At 38.2% G+C, this 13481-nt stretch overlaps 1 protein-coding gene across 1 annotated transcript in view; it reads left to right on the top strand.

Moving 5' to 3' along the window:
* WDR36 (WD repeat domain 36) overlaps positions 1 to 6721 on the top strand; it is a gene marked incomplete at both ends in the record, with an annotated part of 28821 nt that extends 22100 nt beyond the window's left edge. Inside the window, 6 exons of the mRNA XM_079548482.1 lie at positions 69 to 166; positions 1367 to 1509; positions 2108 to 2224; positions 2455 to 2536; positions 4966 to 5153; positions 6572 to 6721. Coding sequence (XP_079404608.1) covers positions 69 to 166; positions 1367 to 1509; positions 2108 to 2224; positions 2455 to 2536; positions 4966 to 5153; positions 6572 to 6721 — 778 coding nt within the window. The remainder of the gene's footprint in view (positions 1 to 68; positions 167 to 1366; positions 1510 to 2107; positions 2225 to 2454; positions 2537 to 4965; positions 5154 to 6571) is intronic.
* Positions 6722 to 13481: the final 6760 nt, after the last annotated feature.

Here is a 13481-nt window from a genome sequence, read left to right as displayed (position 1 = left end):
ACTCTGTCTGAATGAATTGTTCCCATTCACATGAAAATTGGTTTTAAAATGTCTATTTTATATTTCAGGTCCAACCGTTCTTTATATTCACTCGTCTCTTTACGGCCCGTTCCAGCAGACTATGAGCCTTCCGTGGTAACACTCCCTGGCACCTGCCCTCTGCAAGGTGACCTTCAGACAAAAGATTATTTTCTATCTGATACTGAATTTCAAATAGAAGACACTTTTTATTTCTTTGGTGAAAACTTGGTGTCTTATTATTCTGTTTCTGAATTCCTGAATTTCTATTTATTCTACCATTTCTAGCAGACTTTGGCCGACTCCTTGTGCTCTAATGTTTACTGAAATGTCTGTTTATTTTCCTGCATTTGAACATACAGAATTACATTCTGATTACCTTCACTGGTTCAAGTAGGTTTTGTGGGTAATAAGAATGCTTGTTTTGATTGACTATTTGATTGCTTTCTTTAAGCCCAGACTGCCTTAAGTACCTTACATTATGACCTCTATCAGAGGTGCTTGAAATAAATATTTCTGTTTAGCATTTGGGATAAGGTCTCTGCTTGTTCCTTTCCCCTCCAGCTTTTGTGCCATGGTACTTTCATTGCTGTGTTGTCACATGGGCAAGAAGACTGGCTTTTGCTCACCTTCTGCAGTCCTGTATTGAATTCCGAGTAGAAGAACAGCTTAAATTGCATTATAATTACATTTAGTACCAACAACTGTGCATCTGAAAACCTCTAGATGGAGATCTTGTATGATAAATTTTCTTGTTCTTGTAAGGTGAAGTGCATATATTTTGATCTCCAGCTGGAGGAGAGACACACCTAGCTATTGACTGCTCAAAAGAACAAGTAACCTGCTCTGTTGATCTCTTAATTAGGCACATTTTCTTTTCAGATGCCTAAACTAGGGAGATAGGATTTCCTCCCATACGTGTTCATGTTTTAATCCTATAAATTGATTCTGGCATAATGCTTGAATTCACTTCTTGTCTTCAACCGATGTAAGGCTTCTGTTTAGATGCTTAAAACTTAGAATGTTCTGGTGTTGTGATTTTAGGCTTTTCTGGGACATTCATGGACTCAGCTGTGTAGTATGCAAAAAGAAAACAGAAAGTGAAGCTGTTTGCTTTGCAAACGTATCTTTGCAGTCTTGTCTAGTAAATTCTACGTTTTAGGCACAATTATTATAATTTATTATTTCACTGAATTGATAGAAGTTTGTTACTGGAGCTTGTCAGGTATTATGCTAAGAGACATATCTGCAACACTTTTTTTTTTTAATTGCAAAATAAATAATTGTGTTTTTATTTATAATAATTAAGAAGTTATATATGTTCATAAAATATATTTGTTCTTTAAAGATGTGGATGTTGCAGAAGGTGAAGACCAATGTGATGAGATGGTAGAGTATGACTCACCAGAGCAACTGGGAGAACAGCTGGTAACTCTGTCCTTACTACCTGAATCAAGATGGAAAAATCTCCTCAGTCTTGATGTTATCAAGGTAATATTATGAGGTACATCGTTGTTTATCTACTGTAGCATGTGTTTCTGAAGAAGCAGGTAAAATAAAGGCTGTTTCTTCTGTAAGCAGTCTCTGAGAAGAACTTTCAGTAACTTTTGCCATAATGATTCGTGCAACGTGCAAAATAACTGTCTGAAGTAAGGTATTTTTTTTTAGTGCATCTTGTGAGTGTCCATAAATCTGTTCTAAGTGCCTCCAAACAGCAGGCAGCCATTCCTATAAACAGAAAAAGAGGGAATAAATAAAAAATACTAGCATACAGCTGGATAGTTTGTCTTTGAGCTGTGAGCTGCATTTATCTGTTCACAGGACTTGATCTCACTTTTCAGGTATTGTTCTGGATTTTCCAGTAGAAGATTGCAAAAGACTTCTAATCACAGTTTCTGGGATTTGAGGGAGAGGCTGTTCTAAATAATTTATATTCAGTTCATATTCAACAGTCAAGTATTTTTCTATTTATTTACTTTTCAGTTAAAATAGTTTTTGTGATATTCTAAAAATTAATTTCTTGACAACAGAAATTCCCACTTGCTTGTTCCTACTGCGATCGTGACTTATTTGAATATGTTATTAACAGAAAAAAAATAAACCAAGAGAACCACCAAAGGTTCCCAAGTCAGCCCCTTTCTTCATCCCAACGGTTCCTGGTCTTATTCCCCGATATGCTGCTCCAGAGCAAGAAAATGATACACAGGTAAAAAAAAATATATAGTAATGCTTATCTAGTGTGCAATTTTGTTTGTACAATAAAATCTTAAGGCTTTTTAATCCTAACTGAAATTTTGCTGTAGACTTCACCAATTTTAATGTATTTATATTAATGCTGCTTTTCTGTAGGTCTTCATCATGTCAGGAAAAGAGTATAACTGAGATGCAGATATGTTTACATTTTTATGTATATTTACTTACTCTTTCATGCTTTAGTCAAAGGTAGTAAATATTGGAGTACTGGCACAGAAATCTGATTTCTACGTTCGTCTGGAAGAAGCCCTGAGCACTAATGAATGTAAGTTAAGAAATTTCACTGATGTGTAGAAGCTGGTGATATTTTGGCATGTTTCATTTCAAATGTCAAAATTGCAATATATATGTAGGAAAGTGCACTTATGATCTACATGATAGTTGTAAAGCTAAGAAACATATATACAATCTTGACCAAAGATCAAGCTGGCTGGCAGCATGGAGCCAAACTGGCTAAAAACTTCTTAGAGAAAGCAGGTAATTTTGTTAAGACTGTTAGATGTTCATGGAGGTTGTGATGCTGTCATCCAGAAAATATGCTTTTTATTATTTGGAAGGGAATGATCTGATAAGGAATAATCTGATGGTTCATTGAAACATGAGAACTCTCATTTGCTTAGCAAATTCTGCTTGCAAAGACTACTTCTCTGAACTTTCAGCAAATTTACTTCTAACTGACCTAATTGACAAAATCTGTTGGATTGTTTTTGTTTTTTTTAGCATTCTTGAAATTGTTTTACTTAAGATTCTGGTGAGAATGAACGTAGCTGCTGTTTTCTTTGTTGATACAGTGCTGCTACAGAATCACTGAAATTGGGATTTTTAGCAATGTAACTGCATAATCAATGGATATTAAGATGTTATAATCACAAAAGAACAAGAGAGTTAGGCAAAATAGACTAGGATAATAAGGAGAATAAAGGCGTACCTGTATGCTAGGCTCACCTACAGAAAGCACCAGAAGAAGGGATCTCCAGAAGAGATCCTTCCACACTGGTAGCCAGCTCTTAAACAGGTCTAGGAGGGGTGGAGCCAGGCTCCACCTTCACTTGTGCTCCTCTGGCTGACTCATGGCTCGCCTCAGGTGATCAGAGGTTCAGGCTGTGACTCAGCAGTTCCCATACAGTAACTGACCTGGAAATTTAAATGGACAGCTACTGAAACCTTATCTATGAGGCAGTTCTGAAGAGCTTAGAACATGTTGTGTATATACTTTATTTTGGCCATCTATTACAAGCAAGTTGTGGGTTTATTCTGTCTCTTATTCTGTAAGTCATTTGAGAGTATTCTACTAAGCTGTTTTAGAACTGCCTTGAGAAGAGTAAAATATGAGTTGAAAATATAAAAACCGAATTAAGCTTCTTCTGGCTGTCTGCACCAGGAAACAAGCGTACTCCGTGATGCACTGCAGTAGTGATCCCCTGGGCTGCCATCAGGCTGTATCATCTCTGCTGAAACGACAGTGTGCTGCAGGGTCTGTGCTGTAATCCTAGTCCAGGGAGCCTGTTGGTCCACTCCCAGTACTCCACTGGTGTGTAGCAGGGTTCTGTGCTTGGTATTTGACAAGCACCTCATCTGAAGACGAATAGGCCATGCAAATAAGTAGTGGTACATTAGAAGCCATCCTAATTTAACATTGGAATAGAGGCAGGGTTTTGCACTGCAGAGCAGGACTGCAGAATATCGATTTAACTGGGCATATTTTCCATATTGTGTGTATACTGATTTCACAGTGTATTCCATGCTTGGTTTTTCAGTCTCTCACAGCACGAAAACGAGTTAATGCATCCCTTCAGCACTGCTAATATCACACCTTTCCTTTAGCTAATTATCTTCACAGGAATTAAATATTCATGCATAGAAATAAATTTAAACCAACTAGCTAATACCTGATATTAGTAGTTACAATGATATGAGAGTATAAGAAACAGCTTTCCTTAGAAACTTCAGAAACTGAAATATTAATCAGCTGACAGCATTAAAAATTTTGCTACCAAAAGCTGTGTTTGCATCCACACATGCTTTTATTTCTGCATTTCTAAAACAGTGTTCAGAGAATAGGTTTGATTGCAGTAATTATGAGGAAGAACATATATGAAAAAAGGAGGAGAAAAGAGTTCCTTGTAAATTTTGCATATTTCTATTACAGAGAAGTTTTCCCCCTCCGCCCCAGAAAAGCAGAAGAAATTTACTTAACAAGGAATAATTCCTTTAAATGCACCAGGTTATGTTTTACTTTGCTTAATAGCAATAAACACTAATTATAGCTAGAGACAATAGTAATTGGTTTCTGTCTTCTGAGATATATTTGCCGTAATGGCTTGGAATAAAAGATAATTCCTTCTCTTTGTTGAAAAGAAATAAAAAATGTCAGTCTTAACTAGTTGATCAGAGACATAGTTTGTCCAAAAGCACAGAAGTTAAAGGAAATTTGTGGAAAGGTATTAATTGTATTTGTCAAGGTGGACTTAGAAAAAAATGCAGTTTCCTTATTAGAGGTGTATTTTTCAGAGACATACGGTGAGTTAGAGGAATTATGACATTTTGTGGAAAGAAAGAATAGTAAGGAAACATTAGAAATTTGAGCTTTTGCTTTATGATTATGTATCAAATGTTCTGAATTGCATTGGATGGATTCCTGAGATTCTTTTCTGCAGATGTTAATGATGATGATTGCTCTGTGTTTTAACATAGATACAGCTCCACTTAATTTGCTGAAAGACTTGGGACCATCTAGTATTGAGATAGAGCTGAGGAGTTTGGCCCCTGAGGGTGGTGGTTCCCTGGAGGTGATGCTAAGCTTTTTGAGAATGATTGGGATGATGCTGAACAAGAAGTACAACTTTGAACTTGCTCAAGCATACCTTGCGCTGTTTTTAAAGGTAACAGTATTCTCCTAAAAGTTTATGTTACTCCTGAATAAAATGGTCCAGTGAAAGGACACAAAATCTGTGTGAACTCTCTACTAGAGCTGTTTATCTTAAATGGTTTCTTTTGGGGATGGTTTTAAAGACTTACAAACGTGGTTTTTTTTTTTTTTACAGGTTATTTGTTCTGCGTATTTTGTTTTTTGTAAAACAGACAATTTCTTAATGGTTGTTCATTTTTAAGCTAAGATTTTCTGTATTTTAAGTAACTCAGTGCACAGTGTTTGGGCAAGTAAAATAAGCATATTATTGCAATTACCCCTTGAGATTGGAAGTCCAACTTCATGTGTCAGTGGTCTGCCTTTCTTCTGTCAACTGTTAAGCTTCACAGATCTGAAAAATTATTCCCAGAGGTTGTGGAAGTTACAAGATTACCATGATAAAATGCAATAGTGTTTACTCAAATGGTTCTGTAGAGAATCAAAACCTTTCTGATAGTGCTGTGCCCTCTTACCTACTGTGTGAAGCTGTGAGAAAGCAATTAGTTACAACTTAATGGGAAAGTTGTTAAACCATTCAGGTATGTGGTAATATCTATTTAACAGCACATTTCTTAATTATTTCAGGATTTTATTTTGTCTCTTTCTTCTGCTGGTGTTAAGTGGAATGCATAGGGTTATGTCAACAAGACCAAATGCTACAAGCTAATATAACTAAATCTGTAGAGTGAAACACTTCAAAATACAAATTCCCCCTGCACTAAATGCACAACAATATATTTTGTTATAGATTCTAGAGAAGACAGCTCAGAGCTTATCAAAACTCCTAGATTTATGCTGTAGCTGAGAAAATTATTATTCCATCCATTAAGTGTTACCACTTAATAATACAGTGACTCTATACATGGTTGAAATACCGCTTTTCTTTTTGCTTTACCGAGGTTACTGTCTATAAAGAAAATACTTTATATAAGGAAAAAACATCCTCCGTATCTTTAGGAGTGTGTGACATGATTCTTTTTGCTTTATTCAATACAGATAATTGAAATAATAATCATGATTGATCTCAGAGCATCTCTTTCATGTTTCTCAATTGAACACGAGTTTATGATGCAGTTTTTGGACAGAGGAGAAAGTTACCCTCTAGAGAAGTGTGTGATTAGGATAGATTCAGCAGCATCAGTACATCTAGTAAGATGCTTTGCTGCCTTATCCAAGCTTCTGAATATTTGGGAGGAAAATGGCTTCTGAAAGACTAGCAAAAAAAAAAAAAAAAAAAAAAAGAGGTGGGATTAAATTGAATGAATGAATGAATTGAAGAACTGTCTTCATTCAATTCCAGTACTTTGCTTTCAGTAATGTAACTGAAGAAGCTGATATTCTGAATCTGGTCTGTGTTAATTTTACTAACTGCTGCATATTTTTACTTTTCAGTTACATCTTAAGATTATTTCATCAGAGTCAAGCCTCCTGGAAGAAACATCTAGACTGTCAACGCAACTTGAGGAAACCTGGATTCATTTGCGGACTCTTTTCAATCAGAGTCTATGTGTGCTAACATATATGAAAAGTGCTTTGCTATAAAATATTTAAGAGTTTTGACTGCATAAAACCTCAGAAAAATAGTACAACTTTTTGCCAAAGTTACTGAATTCCAAGATTTATCCTGGAAGTTCTGATGCTGTATTTTATATGTCTGTCTAGGACGGAGTGTTTTAGAACACAAGGAATATGCAAACACTCCCTGAACTCTTGACAGCTTGGGCCGTATCCCCTGCCCTGGGGAACCTGTTCCATGCCTATCGACCTCTGCTGAAGAACTTTTTCCTAACCCCCCACTGTTGTCCCCAGTGAAGTTCCACGTCATTCCCAAGGGAGAAATGATTTAAAATAAAAAAATGGGAGTATATTTTCTGTATGAGAGTCTGTAATATTTATTATGCTTAACAAATCAGTACCATTAATGCAAAACTAAAGAGCATTTTAATCATTAACCAATTCTAAATATTGGTTTAAAACAAAGCAATACAAAAAATTGCATTCTTCTGAAATCAGTGTGCATTTACATAAACCTTGTAAATGTTTTCTCCACATATTGCTAAGCTATATTCACTAAGCAGAGGTTTCTGGTGATCACAAATGATGGTAATTGGTGGCGAAGTGGGAAAAAACATTTTATGTCAAGTTTCTCAGTCTAATTTTGTAGCATCAGATTCTGATGATCTCCTAAGGAGATCAAAAATTACAGAAATAAATGCCTTGAGTTATGAGGACTTTTTTTTTTTTTTTTTTTTTTTTTGCTTGAATCAGAAACTTTTAGTGAATTTAGGTTTAAGACAGTAGTGTTTGGGAATTTACAAAAGGGATTTTCTTTAAACTTTAAGCTTGAGAGTGTGCAAAACTCACCTTTTAACGGCCCCGTATGGCCAGTGCATAAAGCCAGTGGAGAATGGAGGTTGATGGTAGGCTAACTGAATGAAGTCACACTCCCACTGAGTGCTGTACCAGACATGTTAGAACTCCAGTATGAACTGGAGTGAAAAGCAGCCAAGTGGTAGCCACCACTGACATTGCTCATGCCTTGCTGTATGTCCCCTTTATCAGGTGATGCGGAAGAATGACTTTATGTGGGGCCTTGAGCAGCAGCAGGCTTTTGAACAGATTAAACAGGAGATAGCCCGTGCCATGGCCCTGGGGCTGGTACAGATGGGACAGGATGTACAGAATATCCTGCACACTGCTACTGGAGAGAAAGGTCCCACTTGGAGTCTGTGGCAAAGAGCCTCAGGAGAGAATCTGAGGCCAACCCCTGCGATTCTGGAGTAGAACATACAGGAGTTCAGAAGAGGGCTGAGCTCCAACTGTAAAGATCCTAGCCACGTGTGAGGGGGTTCGGGCTGCTTCTGAAGTAATCGGTACTGAAACACAGCTGCTCCTGGCACCTCGACAGCCAGTGCTGAACTGGATGTTCAAGGGAAAGGTTCATCCCAAGGGATGGTTCCATCCATCGTGGTACTGATGCCACCTGGAGTAAGTGGGTTGCGTTGATTACACAGCAAGCTTGGATGGGGACCTCAGTCGTCCAGGAATCTTAGAAGTGATCGTGGTCTGTCCTGAACCATTGACATGCTCACTCAATACATTTGCTGTGTTGCACTTGCTCCAGCTACACATAGCATAAAAGAATAGCTAATACAAATGTATGTAATTTTGGTGAGAATACTCGAAAAATAGATGCTTTGCCTTTGGCAGAGGGCTGCCGTCACACTTTTGAACTTACTTTGTCATGTACTCTGCAAAGACCACTAACAGATGGTAGTAGATGTGGTGTGGAGTACTGCAGAGCACTTCAGGCGCCCACAGGCAGCATGAGATCAGCATCCTTTTTGTTCTCAAATGTGCAGTAAAGCTTATTAAGGTTATCAGAGGAGTACGAAGGTGAAGGAAGATTAGAACAACGTAGAGAAGCTGTGAAAGTTGACAGTTCTTTAACCTGAAGTCACGTTAGATGTTGATTTATTGGGTGGCAACCCAGCCTAGGGCAGTGCCTTGGATGTGGGTGGAGGGGCCTTAAGGTCCCTTCCAACCTAAGTTGTTCTAAGGTTTTGTGAAAGGTAAAATATTATAGAAGTTTCTAGACTCCAGTGTTTTGGCTAGATAGGGCTGAGAACACAGAGTGAGTGGGAAGGGATGTACACTTAAGCCTTTCTGTAAGCATCTTTCTAAGATATAAGAAGATCTTTTTCAACATAGAATGGTTAGCTTCTGATGATGTAATTCTCAAGAGCTTATTATTCCCAATTTCTTTAACAGATCTGAGGCAGCACCCAAATCCCTCAGACTTCAAATGTAGTAAATGTGTAATAAATCTCTGAGCTTGTAAGTGTGTTAAAAATAACCACCTGATTTAGGAGATCTTAGTTATTTATTTCTTGAGCCAGCAGGAAGTACAAAGGTATGTAAGCCAGTACACTTTGCACTGCCAGAAGGAACAAGGAAAAAATAATTTTCTTCCTGAATGAGAGCAAAGATTTGTAAAGAGTACTGCCCTGACTCCAGCTGAAACAAAGAACTAGTCCTGTATAAAAGTGATCCCTTCTCAAGCACATCATGCCAGCTTTCTGCAGTCAGCTGTCCAGATACTTCCTGACCCAGCTGCATTCTTAGCAGTTGTGTTTAATAGTCTGTGAAAGACCTGTTTGTTCCCTGTGAGTTCATCTAAATATCCTGTAGATCCCAGTTGTCTTTCGTAGCATCCTGTTGTAACAGGACCTACAATTTAATTAAAAAATTAATAAAAAATTGTATCTCTGTTTGTGTACTCCAGACCTGCTACCTTCTACTGGTATGTCCTTCCTACTTCTTATAGATACAGCATACACAAATGAGGGTACTGGTGCTCCAGTCCCTTCATTTTACTGAATGTTCTTTTTCACAGCCATAGAAGATCTATTTCAACACATTTGGAATCATATCTACAAGATTTGTTTTCAGAACTCGTAAAATTTGTAGGGAGAAGTAATGTGTAATTTTGTTGGTTTTGCTTTGTTCCCAGATTATTTTTGCTGGACTACCTGAAGGAGCTTGAAAAAAAAGCCTGCTTTTCGCCAGACTGTGCTCTTGAAAGCAGAACCAGCAAACTATTTTTAATGATTTATGTGCAGCACTGTAGACATAACATTTTCAATCTGAATAATCTCATCAGATGTGTTAATGCAATTTGTCATAAAGAGATGAGTTTTAAGTACGCCTTAAACATTTTTGTCATTTTCTTCAGAAAAAGTACTTCGCTGTGATATCCCTCTTCATTCATTTGTCCTTTTCTCAACTCTCCTTATCATCATGCTATTTCAGCAGCGTTTGACTATTCTTATAATGGCAGTTCTGACTCCCTGTTCTCAGCCTTTTATTTTGAGTTTCCATCCCAGTCAAAGTGGTGAGCAGCTTTATGCCACTGATGACTTTTTTAGAATAAGAAATGATTTTGGCTTGCAACTGGATGCAAGTGTGTATTTCACATGCTGATTCCTGTGATATTCCTTTATCTAAGACATCAAAGGCAATATGTTGATCTATTTATCAAAATTATTGATCATGGTTTAAAGTAGTACAACTGAATTGCTGGATTTAGCTTTGTATTATCTGTAAGAGCTTTATCTTAGCTAATTTTCATTGTAAGATCACATTGGGTATGATGCAAGATAACAGATTAGCTGGACCAGCAGAGCAGTTGGGGTTAACCCTTGGTTTTCTTCAAAGCAGAACAGCTACTGATGATTTTATTGAACTTAGGCAACATTAAGCCTGTTGCAGGCCAGCTCTGATAGCAGCCTGCGGTTAGGATTCTCCACTCTGCCTTGTGTTCAGCACTCAACCCACCTTCTTCTCCAGTCTGCTACTTGTCTGTGGCTGCATGTGTCCCTTTTTCACCATAGTTTTCCCTTTCAGCTTTTGATGGTGGTGTTCCACACAGCAACTCCTGTTGCATCAACCCTATTCAGTCACATCTCAATACTTCCTCTGTTTTCTTCCAACTGTGCTTTGAAAACTGGTTTGGTACCTGTGGATGAATTGACACCAAAACAGGTGGATTTTGTCCCCTGAACTTGTTAGTGGGTCCTGGCTGTGAACAATGAAAGTTACTCTTTCTGAGCCTTCATAAGCTTTCACTAGAACCTTTTTTTTTTTTTTTTTTTTCCTTCCCCCTAAGTAAAAATAAAGATATTATGAGGAAAAAATATGGACATATAAGGCAAGTATAAACTGGTGCAAATGTTAACACCTTATTCTGCAGCAGCACAGACCACTGACCTGAGGGCTTTAACATGGAATACATTTCAAATTTGTTAACTTTCTTCTTCAGAAGGAATGCTAGGAATATCCAAAGTCTGTGCAAAATGGTGTAACACAAGTGTCATTGCCCCAGAACGTAGAGACTGCCTTGGTACTGGCTTGCTTTCTGTGAAGTAGAAAAGGCAAAGAACCTATTGGCATGTCTGAATTCTGGTGCTGGGCTGTGTGGAAGAAGTTCGGGGTTGCTTAAAGATCACCAAATGTAAGTAGTTTCCCCTTTTGAATATCAGCATCAACAGAATCTTTGTGAACATGTCTTGCTAGTGTATCAGCCTTTCTAGCGCATCACGTGCTGTAAAAGCTGTGCTTCTAGAGAATTATGTAATAAAATGTGATCTTTTTTAAAATATTTTTTTAATAGATAAAAAATCCTGTCAGTGTCCAGTCAGTGTCTTCCTTGATGACGGCACAAGGAATCTGCGTGGCATTTTTGATGAGTTTGCAGTATTGTTTTAGAGGAGAGTAATGTACAACCTTTGGCACCCGGGCTTCTCTTTTCATGAAGAAGGGGTAAATTAAAGAAAGAGAAATGAAGGCCAGACACTAAGATTGTTTTAAATGGGCTATTACATGCTACGCAAGAGGACTGAAAGAGATCTCCGATGCTTTGTTGCACATCATGGAGCCTTGCTGGTTAATGCCAATCTACGTAAGATTTCTTTTGCCCACAGATGCATGCTCTGCTAGGTCACAGAACAGTTTGTATCACCAAGCAGAAGTGCATACCATTTCCCTTACTATCCTGTGGGCTGGAGTACTGATGTGCTGACTTTGAGAGATCCAATATGCCAACATCTGAAGAAGCAGACCAACTTAGCACTGGCAGTCCCCTGAAGGCACCCGTAGAATAATCTAGAATAAGGTAGAGTAAATGCATGTATAGAATGCTAACTCATTTGCAACTTTTGTGAAGGCCAATGAAGTAAAAATAAATTTGCCATTTTAATTAGATCCTAAAGCTTGCTTTATCCTGTGCAACTCTCTAGTACTTTCTGTGTCCTGAGTAGGGGTCTCAGAAGATGTGAATTTAAAAACCCATCCAGCCTCATTCCTCAGTGCCCCGGACTCTTCTTGAGGGTTATTCAGATTCTCAACAGGCTTCAAGAAACTTAGCTCACTAGAGCCTGGCTACGACATACCACTCTTACAGCACTGATGTTCACAACTGCTTTGACAGTACTGGTGTCTCAGCATGGCTGGATCTGAAAAACCTTCATCTCAGCCCATTGGAAAGAAATTCATCCCTTCCTGCCACATGAGGCAATCCTTAAAGCCCAGGTGAATATTTTCTCAGAGTCAGATAACATTTTCTCTTAAAGGGAAGAACTGATCACTGAGATCACTGAAATTAACATTTATATTTGCTCATTTCCTAAGACAGATAAAAGGGTGAGTATAATTCTCCTCAAAAAGCTAAATTCCATCTGAATCAAAATAAACATATGCTATTTAAGGAGCGCCTATGTCAATGTTTTTATCAAAATGCTTTGTTCCGGGCACAAGAACAGCGTAATCTGTACAAAAATATCCTGCAGCTTCCTTCAAAGGAAGGAGGATGAGAGTGCTGCCTCTCAGGGCCATACTGAAGATCAGCAATTGAAGACATTACTAGGAGGTGAAATTATCTGTGTGGGGAGAAGGGCCTGAGATTGCTGCCTGATTTTTAAAATGTAGTGAGAGCTCAGGAAGGAGCAATTCCCTCATGGAGGAGGGTGATTTTGGCAGCAGGCCTACTTGACTAAGAAGGAAATTTCTCAGCAAAATTAGATCAGCAATAGAGCACCAAATAGGTAAAAGCAAGGGCAGACAACAAAGAAGAAACACTGCTGAAGTACTTGGCAAAATTAAGAAGACCAAATATAGGACTGACGCTTGTGTAGGCAAAAGGAATGAGCAAGATGAAGGTAATCTACAGATATGCTCATCACAAAAGGAGGTATGAAGGAGATGAAGATCTGGTGGTTGAGGAACCACCCTACTGATTAATAACTACCCTACCCTAACCACCCTACCCCATTCATCACCCTACTGATGGAATGGAAAGGACCAAAATAGTTGCTATCTATCTTTCTTTCTTCAGTCTTCACAGGCAAAGTCTACTTTTATTTTTCTGTGTGTATTGACATCCTTTGTGATGAAGAGCAGGGGAGCATTGGTTTAGAAGGACCTTAGATTTCTACTTACGTCCCCATAACCATGAGTCTGCATAGGAATCACCCATAAATGCTGGGAGCTGCTTAATACAAAAACACTGCCCGTCACCTATAAAAAAAATGCAGTGGTTTCAGAGGCCCCAGCAAGGTGGCTGAGACTTTTGTGCCAGCTTTTAAGAACTTTGCAATGGAAGATCTACGGAACTGCATGTTGGCCAAACTTATCTTAGTCATCAAAGCAATCTTGGATCGTGTGTTGCATGTGTTTTTGGAATCCATCTCCAGATACACCGAGGACAAGATGATGAAGAACAACCCGCAGAGGTGCACAGGGTTGA

The sequence above is a fragment of the Tetrao urogallus genome (assembly GCF_951394365.1).
Source record: "Tetrao urogallus genome assembly, chromosome: Z".
NCBI lineage: Eukaryota > Metazoa > Chordata > Aves > Galliformes > Phasianidae > Tetrao > Tetrao urogallus.
Note: the sequence above shows the minus strand (reverse complement) of the source record. Positions and strands in the feature narration are given on the sequence as shown.